The 14642-nt window shown below is 41.5% G+C and overlaps 1 protein-coding gene across 1 annotated transcript in view; it reads right to left on the bottom strand.

The window, feature by feature from the left end:
- CUBN (cubilin) overlaps nucleotides 1-9192 on the bottom strand; it is a 143290-nt gene extending 134098 nt beyond the window's left edge. The window contains exons 1-8 of the mRNA XM_050971446.1: nucleotides 8983-9192; nucleotides 8698-8827; nucleotides 8265-8357; nucleotides 7236-7274; nucleotides 6361-6462; nucleotides 5371-5474; nucleotides 1644-1770; nucleotides 39-207 (exon numbers count right to left, since the gene is read on the bottom strand). Coding sequence (XP_050827403.1) covers nucleotides 39-207; nucleotides 1644-1770; nucleotides 5371-5474; nucleotides 6361-6462; nucleotides 7236-7274; nucleotides 8265-8357; nucleotides 8698-8827; nucleotides 8983-9101 — 883 coding nt within the window. The 5' untranslated portion in view covers nucleotides 9102-9192. The remainder of the gene's footprint in view (nucleotides 1-38; nucleotides 208-1643; nucleotides 1771-5370; nucleotides 5475-6360; nucleotides 6463-7235; nucleotides 7275-8264; nucleotides 8358-8697; nucleotides 8828-8982) is intronic.
- Nucleotides 9193-14642: the final 5450 nt, after the last annotated feature.

Here is a 14642-nt window from a genome sequence, read left to right as displayed (position 1 = left end):
CACCCCATCCAGCCTGAGAGCAAGGAAGGACGAGATACCTGTGGGGCAGGGACCACATCTGTAGGAGCCTGGAGTGTTGTAGCACTGCACAAGTGGATCCTGTGAACACGGAGGATTAGGGAGGCTGCACTCATCTATATCAGCACTGCAGGCAGGGCTGCCAGAAGGGGACATCCAGCCAGCATCACAGACACAGTGGTACTTGGGCTGCCACAGAAAACATCACATTGCATATTTAAGGCATTTGCAATAGTCAAGAAAAAGGCAGGAGGAGTTAATTTCATAAAATTACTTTCAAACTATAGCAAGAAAGCTTTCGGAGAATTACACGGCTTGTACACTTTGTTTTTTAAGTTGCTTCAGTAGTTTTCTCAGCCCATTTCTTCTTCTGAATTTACTTTTTCAGATTATGGAAGCAGCTCAGGCCCATTCATTATGTTCATAAAAGAAATCTGTAATTTACCCCAAAGCTCCCAGAGAAAATAAGATCAATTATGAGCTGTACATAACCATAATTAAAAGTCATCAACTTGCTTTTTAACCAGAGCAAAGAGATCAGTGTAAGCAACCTGAAATCATCTTGGTTGTTTTCTTTTAATCAAATTATTCATTAGTCTGTGCAATCTGCAGCACTGACATTAAAATGCAAATACATGTTTTCTTTTAGGAAAGCAGTTTTCTCTCTAGTAAACTTTACTAATGGCCAGATTTCAGCATTTATCTAGCTTTGGCCCAATTCAAGCTAATGGGAGTTTTATTGTTGATTGTCACAGGAGCAGACACTGTTAAGCCAACACTGAACCCTTTTGAAAAGCTTTCTCAACAAAAAGTGAGCAGAAAATATGTGATGAGTTTTGAAACTTCTAAAAATTAAGCAAAGAAATTATTTTATAGCAAAGCACAAAAAATATGTGCTGTTCCTGGATTGGTGCCTGGACATATAGGAATATTAAGGAGCACAAGCTTGGCTGGGTGGTTTTGGAGGGCTGGTCTGAGTGGAAAGAGCCAAAGCTGGCATGGTCCATCTGTCCCTTTGGAGTGAACACCCTGTACCCAGATTGTCACCCAAATGGAATGAGCTGGCTTGCTCCAGAAGAGCACTCAAGTGTGTGCTAGCATCCATCCAGTGCAGATGCTTGGAAAGATTGGGCCTGGAGTCAGATCCCACATCCAGCTTACACTGAGGAGCACCACGGATGAGCAGCAGCCACACAGTTACCATGCAGCCCTGGCAGCTTCCAGGCTCCTGGCCCTAATGTGCCACTTTTCCCAGGAAAAATAAACTTATGTTGTTTGTCCTTCTCAGTCATTTAAGCACTGAAATACTCTAGCAACTTAGAACTCCCAAAATAATGAACAGTAAGAATATTGTGTTTCAAACAGGACTTCGACTTTAAAAAAATTATTCCCAACTCCCTACGGATGTAGTAGTGGACCTGATACTGTGACAAGTATCTCTAATGAGACATAAGACATTTCTGATTCTTTCTGCCACCCCTGGTACAGCAGAGAGGCTGTTATGTTGTACAGTGGCCTTTCTTGTTTTCAGCAGCAGTTCGTGCTACGCAGTTTTGTGATGCTCAGCAGAATTTGCTGCTTATTCATGCTGTGCTGTATGCTGAGGTTTATACATTGCTCCTTACCCTGTTGGGCTGATCTCTCTCTTCATCCACACAGAGACCATGCTCACAGAGGTGCTCAGATCCTTCCTGGCAGTCATCAAACCTCAAGGCACAGTGATGCCCATAGGTTTCTGGAGAACAGGAGCAGCTAATAGTAAAAGTGGAAAGAAAAATCAAAATTTTGCTTTTCTATCACTGTTAAAGATCCTTCATTTCCATTCTCCACTTTCTGTTCCTTACAAAACACATCTATTTACTATTTACTATTTTCTATTTATTATGAAAATCCTGCTAATAATCATGCAGAGAGGCAAATCTCCTGTTCAGCAGAGACTCAAGAATCATTTGAGACTTGTGTATATTCATGACTGTCTGGCCCTTTGGAAGAATCTACAGCCTTTTGTTACATTCATAAGCACAAATCCAGAGAAAAAGAAAAGTCTAACATAATACTTAAATAGAACATGAGCATGGAAACCCCACTTCAGTCAAAGAGCACCTAAACTTCCTTTTTCAGTTATGACCATCATATGATGCCATGTGCAGAAATGCCATGTCTGGTACTTTCACCCCCACACCACAACAATGGGCAGCTGCTGTCTAAGCAGCACCTCAGCTTTTAGGGATGTAGTGGGCAAGAGGTGGCATTTGGGGATGGTGGGGTGGGAAGAACAAAGCAGTGGGTTGAAAGAAGGCATTTGACTGGGAGGATCTGGTTTGAAAGCTGCCATGTGCATGGCATTGTTATTTAAAGGGCAGAGCTTAGTTACAGCATCATACACATGTGGTGGAACTGAAATTGGGAACTTCTAAGCCATTGGATAACGTTTCCCTTTTCTCTGGCTCTTTATTTCCACATAGAAAAAATGTGAGGCTCTAAAATACAGCTGAAAGATATAAATGTATAGAAAACCTCCTATCAGATCACTAGCTTCTCAATAAAATGACAGTGAGACTCTTATTTGGATTCAAGTTATGTGCTGCAATGTCTGCAGCTTGCAGAGACATATGGCAGGTACACACCCTTCTTGGATTGCTTTTAGGCTGTCTAATGAAAAGTGCTCTGTAAAAGCATTTCTCTGGAATTGGAATCAGGGTATTCTAGTGCAGCTGACCTGGACCTTGAAGCAATTTATATAAAATAAGCTGCTGCTGTCCCTTCCACCGTGTCACATGCTCAGCTGAAATTGCAGTTTGATAAGCCAATTGCAGGTAACTAAAGAGTGCACCCAGGACAAGCAACCCACATGAACTTAGGCTTCAAAAACCCACAACAGCTTAATGCTTAACTGCAGTCTGCAGTGCAAGACAGCATGTTCATTATTGTAAGAGACAGCAAGCAGAACAGCACCTTCCCATCAGTGCAGCAGCTCAGCTTGGGCAAGCACAGAGGCAACAGGTCAGGGAACCAGATGACTTTTATATGTCTAAAGTACATCCAGAGCTTCATGTTCAACTTCAAAGGATGCAGAAGGCAATCTGACCATCTCCAAAGGAGGAGAACAATGGCACTGTCTCCTGTCTACTCTGGCAAAGATTAATCTGCAACCCATCTGAAGTTTCTTCTCTGAAGTAACTTCTCTGAAGTTTCTCAGAGAAGTGCTTCCAGAAGTAGGTCACACTGCAAGGCACTCCAGCCAAATTGGGATGCACTGCTTCTTGGCACTGCTGTGGCTCCATCACATGACTCATGGCATGTTGTGATGAGGCCCCTTTTGTTTTGGTTGTGACACAGAAGTCTGATAGACTTGGGGACTTTCACAGCCTTTCAACCAACTGATACAATGTCCCCTTCAGATTTTGACTGAGGAAGGTGTTTCTGGATACCTGCTCTTTTCCCTTATATTTCAGCTTTCCTGAGTTACAGGGAAACCATGCAGATAAAGAATATGAACAAGGGGTGAAGACTGCATTATGCTCCATTTCATGGTACCTAATCCAGTTCTTCCAATCACCTGGTATTGTTTCTGCAGGCTATCAGAAGTCAGATATTACCCTTTTCTTTCCCTGCAGTTCACAATGGTCTATATAACTATGCCAGAGCATTAGTGGGGTGACCTGGGCAGTTGAGCCCCAGAAATCTTAGCAGCAATGTCCTCACAGTTGCAGAAAAGAGATGTCATGTTCTGCCTGGGGATGGATATAGCATTTGTGTAGCACTCAGAAGTAACCAGTAAGGGACACTAAAGATAGTACAATGGACTTGGGAAGGGACTATGTAATAATCCTGAGTGTGTGATGCAAAAGCAGTGATGTTAAGGTTTCAATGACTTATGAAGAGGTCTTAGTTCATTCCATGAAGCATTGATTCAGCAAGTACCAAGGAGGGCAAGCAGTACACCAGGGAAGAACCCTGGGAATTGTGACTGTATAAACACAATGACAACACTTGTGAGAACAGCAGACCTTAAACCTTAATTTAGTCAACACCTGTACCTCTCTGAGCACAATAAGAAACAAATAAAGGCAGATTGCTTTGTTGTTTCCTTGACAAATATCTGTTGCAGACAAGCTAGAAACATCCTTGGAAACAAAATTAAAGCTTAAAAGAAGCATCACACAGCAGTGACACCTCAGCAGACTCTGTGCTAATGCTGAAGCATGAGGAGCACTACAGGAGAACCTCCTCTGTTTGAGGCTCTTCCAAGATCTGACAAAGCACTATAAGCCAGTGTTACATCAAGCAAATATTTGTGGGGGCTAAGATTTCTATGCTGAAACAAGAGACAAAATACTTTGCAGAAAGCTGTGGCATGCTCTCCAGCGTGCGTGTTCCCATTGCACAGGGGTAGCTTTGTATTATATGTGAGAGTTATTTATTTAGCAGATTATTTGACATTTTGAGAATGAGACACAAAATGTTCAGGCTGGCTTGCCCTGTAAGCAAGAGCATGTTTCCTAAGGAGCTGGGCACAGCCAGAGAAGAATATGCTCCAGAAGCCTCATGTGTGTGGGGCCTGGCACACAGGCAGCCCAGGCACCCCCTTGGTTGCAGACAGCACTTCTCCCTTTCTGCCTGGCAGCACTGTGCATTCCTTGCTCTGCTGCTGTCTCAGCAGTGCCTTTGTTTTTGGAGGGGATGAAGGCATTTCACAGAACTGTTTCTGATTTCACAGAATATTCTGAGTCCAAGGGACCCACAAGGATCATCAAGTCCAAGCCTTAGTGAATGGGCTGCATGGGGATTGCACCCATTATCTTGATGTCATTAGCACCCTGCTCTGACCAAAGGAGTGTGCTGGGAACACCAGTGATCAAGGGTGATCACCTCCTCCATCTCCCTTTGATCTCAGGGGGTAGGTGATAGCAGAGGGATGGTAACATGGCTGTGCTCTGTGGGCATGTTGGTGAGAGCTGGTTACAGCCCAGCACGAGCCTCTCACTGCCCCAGCTACACCCCATGGTGCAGGAAATTTCCATTAAAGCAGCTGCACCTACAGCAGGGGGCTGGGTCACTGGAGCCAGTCCTCAGTTTGCAGCCTTCCCCCCAGCATGGCTGTGTGATAGATCTGGTTCCTGCTGCTCCTCTGGGGACAAAGCAGGCAATGGCTTTGGAGGCCTTTCTGTGTCTGCAGTGGGTTCAGTATACAGTGCAGTAAGGATTTTATCTGTTCCCAGACTGCCAGGGTTATAGTGCACAGATATTAAACAGACTTAATTCTAGAACTTGTGCTGCAGGCATGAGATGGGGTACAAAGCCAGCAGAGTATTCTACATGGGATATTTGTGTCTAGTTTTGAGAACTTACCTGTAGCTGCCTGGTGTGTTCACACACGTAGCTCCATTCTGGCAGCCTAATGCTGTTCCAGCAAAAATCTGGCATTCATTAACATCCACGGAGCACAGGGGGCCCTAAGATGAAATGGAAAACCAGTTTATTTTCCAAATAACTGAGAAATGAAGCAAACCATGGACCCAATGTTTAATATAGTTTTCAAAGATATACAAACCATGGGCTGTTATCAACACAGATCCTCTTATGAAACACAATAACAAAACTTTATTTTTCAGCTGTGTTTCTGCGACCCTTGTTATCAGTCAGATGGGGATAAAATATCTCAGCTGTAGAAAGCATATGAACAGCACATTTTTGCCAACTCTTCACTTCCAACTAGAAAAAGACTCAGAAAATTTTCTTATAAACTGTTTCTATCAGGAAGGCCCATAAATTTTGACCCAAATCTTGCTGGGATAACTTTTAAGTTGAAATCCTTTGAGAAGAAGATAAAACATTTCCATCTCTGGTGCACATAATAGCACCATCAAAGCATTTGCTAGTAAAGTCTCTGGATTTAAAGAATTCAGAATGGCACTGAGTATTTACACCCCCAGTTTGTCTTACTTGTTTAAGACTGAATAACTATCCATCCCTTCCCCCAGCCTCCCTCTATCCTTGGGTAAGGTCAACAGCAAGGCATGCAGTTCAGTTCAGTGCTCAGCAACAACCAGACTAATTCTCTGCTGTGGGAACTGCCAAGAATCCCTGGCTTCATGGGCCACTGCCTGCATGTTACAGTGCAGGGCTTGGTCCAGTGCTTTGGGCTGCTTTTGTTGCACATATATATTGATATTGCTGAGAAGCAAATAACCAATGAGTGCCACTGCTGCTCTGCTGTTCAGAGTACCTCACTCCACCCTGAGCAACCCAAAATGCTGCTCTGCATGGCAATCACCCTGAGCTAGATACAGCCTTGCAGTTGAAATACACACTCTGTAGTCAAGGAGGCTAAAGACTCACCTGCCAGTTGCTGGGACAGAGGCAAAAGAAACCATCCAGTGAGTTTACACAGGTCCCTGAGTTCTTACAGGGGTTACTACTGCAGGCTCTCTGCTGGATGTTCTGAAATGCCAGAAAATAGTTGAAAATGAGGTTTCTGTTTAGCTGGTGTTCCATTAGCATTTATTTTCAAGACAAACCTTCTTTTTTCTCTTCCCCCAAAGTCTTTCTAGAATTGCCCTCCATTTTTTTTTTTTTGCAGAAAGGTTGATTTGTGAAAGTTTTGAGCTATTTCACTTATCCCTGTACAAAATAATGATGCTGTGATTGTTCATACACAGAATGGCCAAACAGGATGGGAAAAAGGATGAGAAAAGACCTATAAAAATTAAATATTAATAGAGATTGTTCTTCACCAGCAGACTGGGAGTCTAGATGGAAGGTTATCTTCTGGTTTTGATTCCATGGGTATTTTATCTGACAATTGTTCTTACTGGCACCTGAAGGTGAGGCATGTCACAAGCTCACTGGAGAAGCAGGTGACAGCCAAAACTTAGTTAGTTCCAGTACAATAAAAACCCAGTTTGAGTTTCTGGTCTTTATCTTGACAGACCAGTGAAGGAAAAGTTTACTTCTCCTTATTATCAACTTGTTGTTCTTGAATGTACAAGTGTTTTTCCTTTAAGAAATGCAGTCTCCTACACAGTTTATATTTTCTAAGAAGGCACATCACCTCCTCCACAAATCTTGGTGCCTTTTTTTTTACCTTCTGTTACCAAAAAAAGTTTTCCTGAGGAATGCATGAGAGGAAAGAAATCATTTAGCTGTTTAATCATTTATTTACTTGGGGCTGAGATTTTCTTTTCTGATCTCTAGTTTGCTTCCCATTTACTTACCTGCTGTAAGCTTTGAAGTTTGTTATCGAGACTGAGGATCTGCAAAAGAAATGTGAATTACATTGTGCTTGGTATGAGAGTAACCACTGAGGTACTTGCTAGATACTGGTAAACTTACAAAATACTTTCCTCTGAGAAAAGAGAATAGCTGGTACGTGAAACCAGGTGACAGTCAGATCCAAATGAGGCCCCATTCACTGAGATTTTGGTGGGTTTGGCTGTTCAGAAAATGACAGCTTAAATATGTCCCAGCTTGGATCCACAAGGCAAGACTCTGCCTTGCAAAGATGTATTCAGGTGCTGAAAATCAAGAACGTGAATATTCCTGTGGGACTGCTCGGGTCCTCACATGTGTGACAAGGACAGAGGTCTGGGACAGAGCACTGAAAGCCTGGACAGGGTCTCCACATCTCAGTGGGTTGTAACCACAAACAGCAAGCTGACAATGAATCAGAGAATGTGATGGATTCATATTAGCCCAATTTCCCTAAAGGAAGATCTCTACACTATAAAAATATTTTCCTATAAGCAACTTGTAGAAATACTGTAACAAAAGGCACTTAAAACAGACAATAATTTAAATTTTTTTTCATGGAAAAAAGAATTCAGGAGCAGGGAAGTGACAAAACTATTGTGCTGGTCTTATCTTTTCACTGCAAACTCTAGCCCATTTTATCTATGGAATGGAATGTCTGTATAGCAACTATGAAAACATATATGGTCCATTTCCCAAATTTATTCACAAATATTAGAGGACATAATCAATACAGATGCTGACAATGAACATAAAAGAATCACAGTAACTGGAAATTTTGGGGGGATTTACAGAAATATTTCCATTGTCTACAGAGTTACTGAATAAGTATCTCAAAATTAAACACAGATTCCAGGCTGATATTAAATAGGGACTCTGCTCCAGTTCCCTAAACTGAGTGCAGAAAGACTAAAATGAATCAGATTGTTTAATATTCGTGTGAGGAATGGAAATGTGGGAATGCTGGAGGAGGATAACATGAAGGTTTGGCTCACCTTGGAGGTCAGCAGAGTAATCTGCTGGGACACATTCTGCAAAGCACCACTGGCTTTTTTAAGTTCTTGAATCTCTGTGCTACTCTCTCTCACCTAAAGTTAAACAACAGAGATAATGTGAAGCAAACTTTGACTTTTCAAAAGCTTAGGAAAGTTTAGTCCTTGCATAACTTTACTATTATAAAGTCCACTTAAATACAGAGAGCTCTACTACATCCACAATTTAATAATTTCATTATCTTTTGTGGTGACATGATTATTTTACAAGTCTGCAATGGCTTACTTTCATATTAGACTGCTGATATAGATAATATAAAATAAAATACAGAACACATCAAAAACTTGTGAAAACAATTTAACTATTTTAAACAATTTAGCTATTAATATGTAGAACTGAAAATGAAAATATATTAAGAGAAAATAACTATATCACCTGACTAAAAAGTTCTGTAAGGTCTTCTTCATTAAATTTTATTTTCCCCAGTGATCCAGTTCTAAATTCAATATTTTTGCTGGAGCCAGCATAGAACACTAAATTACCCTGCTCGGAGGATAAACGAGGCCTGTTGTGTATTGGAAAAAAAAAAAAAGATAATTTAGTCACACATATCTGCCAAAGAGTAAGTAAAATAGAGCTGTAGTAAAGTCATTCTGCCCCCATTAGCAGCACTTACAGGCCACCATCCCAACAAATGCATTTGCAAGCAATGGTACTTACTGCTCATTATAAGTGGCTCTTTTCTGCCTTTTGTTTTCATGGTGGTTTGGGTCACAGCTCAATCCAGTAAGCAATAACAGCACAACCACGAGCTGAGGAGCAGGAGGAGCCCAAGGCATTGCTCTCCTCCAGCTGTCCTGAGCTTCAAATGAAGCCTCCAGTGCTGGACTGGGCTGTTGTGAGCCCAGGTGCCCTTTGCTCTCACACAGCTCCTGGTTCACAAGGTGCCCATTCTGCTGCCTTGTCTTGCAAGGGTGAACTTTATCTCAGAAACCTTAATTAAAGATTGACAACATGCAAATCCCCTAGACATTAAATGCATTTTTCTCCTTTTGTCTTTTGGGTTCAGGAGCTTTGAGAGATCATTAAATGGAATCTGTCTGTATTTTATCACTATGTCTTTGCCCTTTGTACAGCTGAGCACCCCTGTGTCCCTGAGCACCTTGTAATCTGCAGAAAGTGCTCTCCCACGTGCTGCATCACAAGAGCGAAGGAAAGATTATTTGGAAGCACTAAAGGACCTCAATTGTTACCAAAAAAATCCCCTACCCCAAATGTAAACCCCACAGTGACTGGCAAGGAATACTTGTATTGAAAGAGAAGCTTCCAGTCAGTGATTTACTGGGCAGATGACACAAACAAGTCAGCAGTACTGAACAGCATGCCATGGATTACAACAGCCAAGTACAATTTTAACTGAATACGGTTGCTCTGACTCAAGGGTGACTCAGTCCCCAGATGCTGAGGCTCAGGCTGTTGCTGCTGAAAGCCATGAGAGATTCCATGTCCCATCTCCCCTTCGCTTTTGCCAGAGTCTCCATATTTCCCTTGCACAAGACTTTGCTGTGCTTTGTTCTCCTCTTTGTTTAGAGGAGCTCTCTGTGTGTTTTCTTTTCTCATGCTAGGAGCTTTCTGACATCCAGGTCCAATACCATTCTTTCTGATTTTCCTTTTTGCTTAGTAGACATCTTATTCAGGTTGCTTACATTTCAAAACTCTACTGAGAGTAGAGTAGCAACAGTTGTAGCTGCTCTTGCTTTTAGGTAATACCAGCATCCTTTAAGCACCAGACCTTCCTGGAAGCCATGGAGCTCCTGCACTTCCTAACCCTACCCAGTCTTTCTTTCTGCTCCAGTTTTACTTGTCACCTACAGATGTCCCACAGATATGTGGAACCTTCCTAGAGCTGGGGGATTGAATGAACTCTACAGATTTCACAGCTGGAAGCATTCTGAGCTCCAAAGAACCTGGGAAGAAATTGTATGCAGTGACAAAAATTACCAATGTCATCTCAAAAACAGACAGATGCACACTGAGAACACGAATGTGAAGTCAGGACAGCAAATGTTTGTGGTGCTGCCACAGATCACGTGATCTTCAGGGTGAATACCATAGTGTCTTAAACTGTATGAGCTGTATCCCACCACCTTCCCCAAAACTAGATTTGTATTATATTTTATTATCTGTGTTTTCATAAACTTACCTTGGAATTCAGAACAGCACCAGCCTGCTGACCACGTTCCTTGTGCTCCCACTGGCTGTGATGCAGGGAACCCAACAGTCACTGCTGCTGCTGAGGGACCTGGAAGGGCAGTGGTGAAGCTCCTCCTGAGCCCACGGGAGACAGCCCATCCCATGTACCTACTGGTCAGGAAGGAGAAGGACAGCTCTGTGTAAGTTCACCTGCTCTGCAGCAGGGAGTCTATCAGCTGTTCCTGCCAGAACAGAGAAACATAAGGAAAATTTTCCATGTGATGTGCTTTACCAACATGAGGCACAATACTTCCATAAAAATACAGAATTGTGTTGCAGGAAATATGACTGCTCCATTCAATCCATATGAGCTGTTTTTTATATCAACTGAGAATCTGTCCCTCCACCTTTTTTATATTTACTATTATGCTTTTTGCTCTGAAACCTCTGTTCAGGAATAGGACAGCGTAGACAAATTATCAATATTTCTGTCTGGTCAACCAGACACCTTCTGCCTCTGGGTATCCTGGCATTGTCCATTAAACTGGTGCTCATTAACATTCTTCCTGTTGATTTTGAAGTCTGTCTGGTGGGGATTTTTTCTCTATTTGTTTTGATTTTCCTTTTGTTTTAACAGTTTACTGAGTTTGTGTAGCTGTCCATTGGATGTCAACTAGAATAAACTCCGGGCACTCCGTAGCAGGCTGGGTACTCCAGGAACTTAATTTCACAAAGTCCATTGTATGCCAACAGTTTCCATCCTGGCCTTTGGCTGTGGCCCACAAAATCCTTCCTTTCCTCTCCATATTTCTTTTGCATGCTGAGTATGCACTGCCCCTCTCTGCTGCCTGTAAGCCTTCGATTCAGGCTTCCCTTTCCAAATAATTAACTCAAATAAACCAATAATCAGTGAGCAATAAGCCATTAAGGATGAAGACAAGGCTGGTAATGCAAGGAACAAGAAGAAATTCACCTTCTCTTCCTGCAGGCTTTATAGCTCAGAAAATGGCTGGTCTGAAGACCAGCTGATTTTGACTATGCACTGGTAATAGGATGGAAAGAGAGGGTTGGACACCCACCTATGTGCATGACACACTATTTTCCATTTCATTAGACCTTCCAGATTTTGGTTAATTTAGTCTTTATTCCTAGTGAATGCACCTCAGGCTGGCCAAATTGAGAAATCTATAAACCTTTTTAAGGACAGAAGTAGGTCCACACCTTCTAATTTTACTGTAACATATTGAATTGAGAGATCATTTTTGGAGGAACATAATGGAAAACATACAAATTTCTGGCACAAGAATAGGGGCTGTTCTTTCTAACAAGAAGAGCTGGCATGAACCTCTCCTCCTGGGACAGGTCATTCATTACCTCCCTAAGATGAAGGCTCAGAAAACAGCTCTAAAGAGCATAGGTTGTGTGCAGATTTGGCAAGAGTAATGGAGTGTTTGTCTCTAATTCTGGTTGAAGTTCATCTTGTGCTAGCGGGGACTACAATTTACCACCATCTTGTGTAGCTGTGTGAAATGAAATGGTGGTATTCCTCTATTTTTCCAGCAGTATGTGCCTGCAGTGCAAAGATGCTGCTGTAGAAGACAAGAGTTGATTCAAATCATGGCCAAAAATTCAATACACATTTATTATTCCTAGGAAGTAACTCAAATGCATGGACACATGATGACAGTTTTTGACAATGTTACCTGTTTAAATGGAGGAAGAGCAGCCACTGGTGTAAATTCAAACCTGGGTAATTTTTTAATGTAAGACTAACAAATAATCCTTCTCTTTTTCTGTACAGATGAAAAAAAAACTTTTAAAATCTCTGATATTCAATGTTATCACTTAAATATATGCAAATAATTCAAAATTCAGTCAATTGCTGGTTGAATACCAAGTAGAGCACATTTACAGAAGTTTTCCCTAAGCTGTGCTCATGTCTCCCAGTACTTCTACCTTCACTTCCCTGAAGTGAAGGTAGAAGTACTTCATCTACTTCATCTTCCTTCATCTTTCCTCCTTCCAATAATACTCTAGAGTTCACAAGTAACACACAACATATGAAGTCATACTGTTACCTCCATATAACTGTGCAAATTCATGGTGTAAACCCAGCTCCATATTGAACTCAGCACTTCCCATGTGTCCCTACAGCTCTGAGACAACCAAGCACAAAGTTGGTAGCAGCCCCTGTGCAATGAATCAGCAACCAGGGGGTTTACATCAAACAGGGGTGACTCTGCAAAGTAACATTCCCCTTGCTCTTTCTTACCTATAAGCACCTATCATCAGTCTTTCCCTCTCTTCATGAGTGCCTTGAGAGTTTTATGGCCACAGCACCTTCCCCAGGGGCTGCAGCTGCTGCAAGCCTCCATTTCTCACACCCCTCCTTAAAGATTTCTTTTTCTTTTCCGCATTCTGCCCTCTGCCACCTGTTTAAGATTCTGCTTCCTCAACACAGTTGATGAAGTACATAAGTTACCTGCTAATGAAGTTAAACTACACTGGCCAGGAAATTGAGTTTTTCAGTTTTTAAAAGCAAATGACAAAGATAAGAGTCTTGATTTAGTTAACTACTTAAGCTGAAATTGATCTACTGTCCAAATTCTCCCTGGATTCTTTTATCACAACTAAGATTTAACACATTCGTTTTTTACTTTCCTTATGAGACTTTTATTTTAGTTGTTCTGTCTTCCTGGTTTTTCTTCGTACACATGGTTGTTTCTATATATCACTTTGATGCTTCCTATTCTCCATTTCATTCTTTTTTGCAATTAGGTTATTGAAAAGCTTCCAGTCAGTTGTATTGGCTTTATTCTTTTCTATTGATTATTCCAGTCCTTTTAACATACACTGGAGTTATTTTTAGGGACTTCCATTTGCATATCCACCCTTCTTCACTAATAACCCTAAAGCCATGAATGGACCTGGCTGCACAACCTCCCTGAGATTCATTCTATTCTGTACTGCTGGCTCTCACCAAGAAGCTCAGTCTGGGGTATGTCTGTAAAGCATTTGCTGTGCCTTGAGGCTGTGGTTACAGGTACTGGCATTCTGTCACCATACAAAATAAGCAGTAAGATTTATCATCCTGGGCTAGAAAAGATCTCTCCAGGTCAGTGGATCATCCAGGTCACTCTCCAACAGTGGCCAAAGGCAGACAGGAAATAAAGGGTACACAAAGGGGTGAGCATACACAGTACCTCCCCTAGATACTCTCTCGGCCTCCAAATGTTTGCAGCTCGGGAACTTCTTCAGTTAGAAATCTACTTACTCATTACTCTCAGAGGATTTTTCTTACATGAACTTGTCCAATCTTCTCCTTCTCCACAACCTTATAACAAATATGCAAAGAATGAGTAATGCCATATGTTAATTGTGGCCAATACACAGTGAAAACACCTATAAAAATATTAATTCTGAGAAGAATCCCATTTTAAGTGTATTATTTATAAACATAATGAGATTCATTTATTTTTTAAAATATATACAGGCAAACATTTGAATTAAACAGAATTATTTATTACTACTTCCATATGAGAAAATATATCAGTACCATCAACATTCTCCACTTCCAAGTGCCAATTTAAAAATATTTGAAATAAAACAGTGCACGGACAAAAGCACAAGACAAACATGCACTCACCAAAGCTGGGATTTCAGGATGTATTCCTGCATCTAAAATCAGAGACATTCCTCCCTGGAGGAGATTTCAGGAACTTTTTTGCTGCAATTTCCCGAATCCTAGTGAAGAGCATCCAACCAGAGTGGCCATCTGACATGAAACAACTCTCTCACTAAAAGTGTTGTGCTCCAGTTGATTTAAACCCTTCCAACTCTGCTTCTTGTTTCACCAGAGCTCTCACCTGAGTAGGCTGTTCATCCAGCTTCCTCCCACTGTCAACAGGACCAGGTGGAGGAAAGTCAAAGAGAACAATCCAGTTGTCTTGCCTTCACAGGCAGCTGCCTGGCCCTCTTGGGCCCCTATTTTTTTTCTTTAATGGCTATATAAATTCCCCAAACCTTACAATCTACTAAAGACAAAAGTAACACAAATCTTGCCCTGCTCTTCACAATAACATTTAAATTGATATACTATCTCTACTCAGTATTTCATAAACTTCCCCTAATGGGGTTGTAACACTACAATACTCATATTTGCGCAGGCAAAGAGAAAATGGCTACTG

Source organism: Serinus canaria, chromosome 2, assembly GCF_022539315.1.
Source record: "Serinus canaria isolate serCan28SL12 chromosome 2, serCan2020, whole genome shotgun sequence".
Classification (NCBI taxonomy): Eukaryota; Metazoa; Chordata; class Aves; order Passeriformes; family Fringillidae; genus Serinus; species Serinus canaria.
This window is presented reverse-complemented; position numbering and strand designations above follow the sequence as displayed.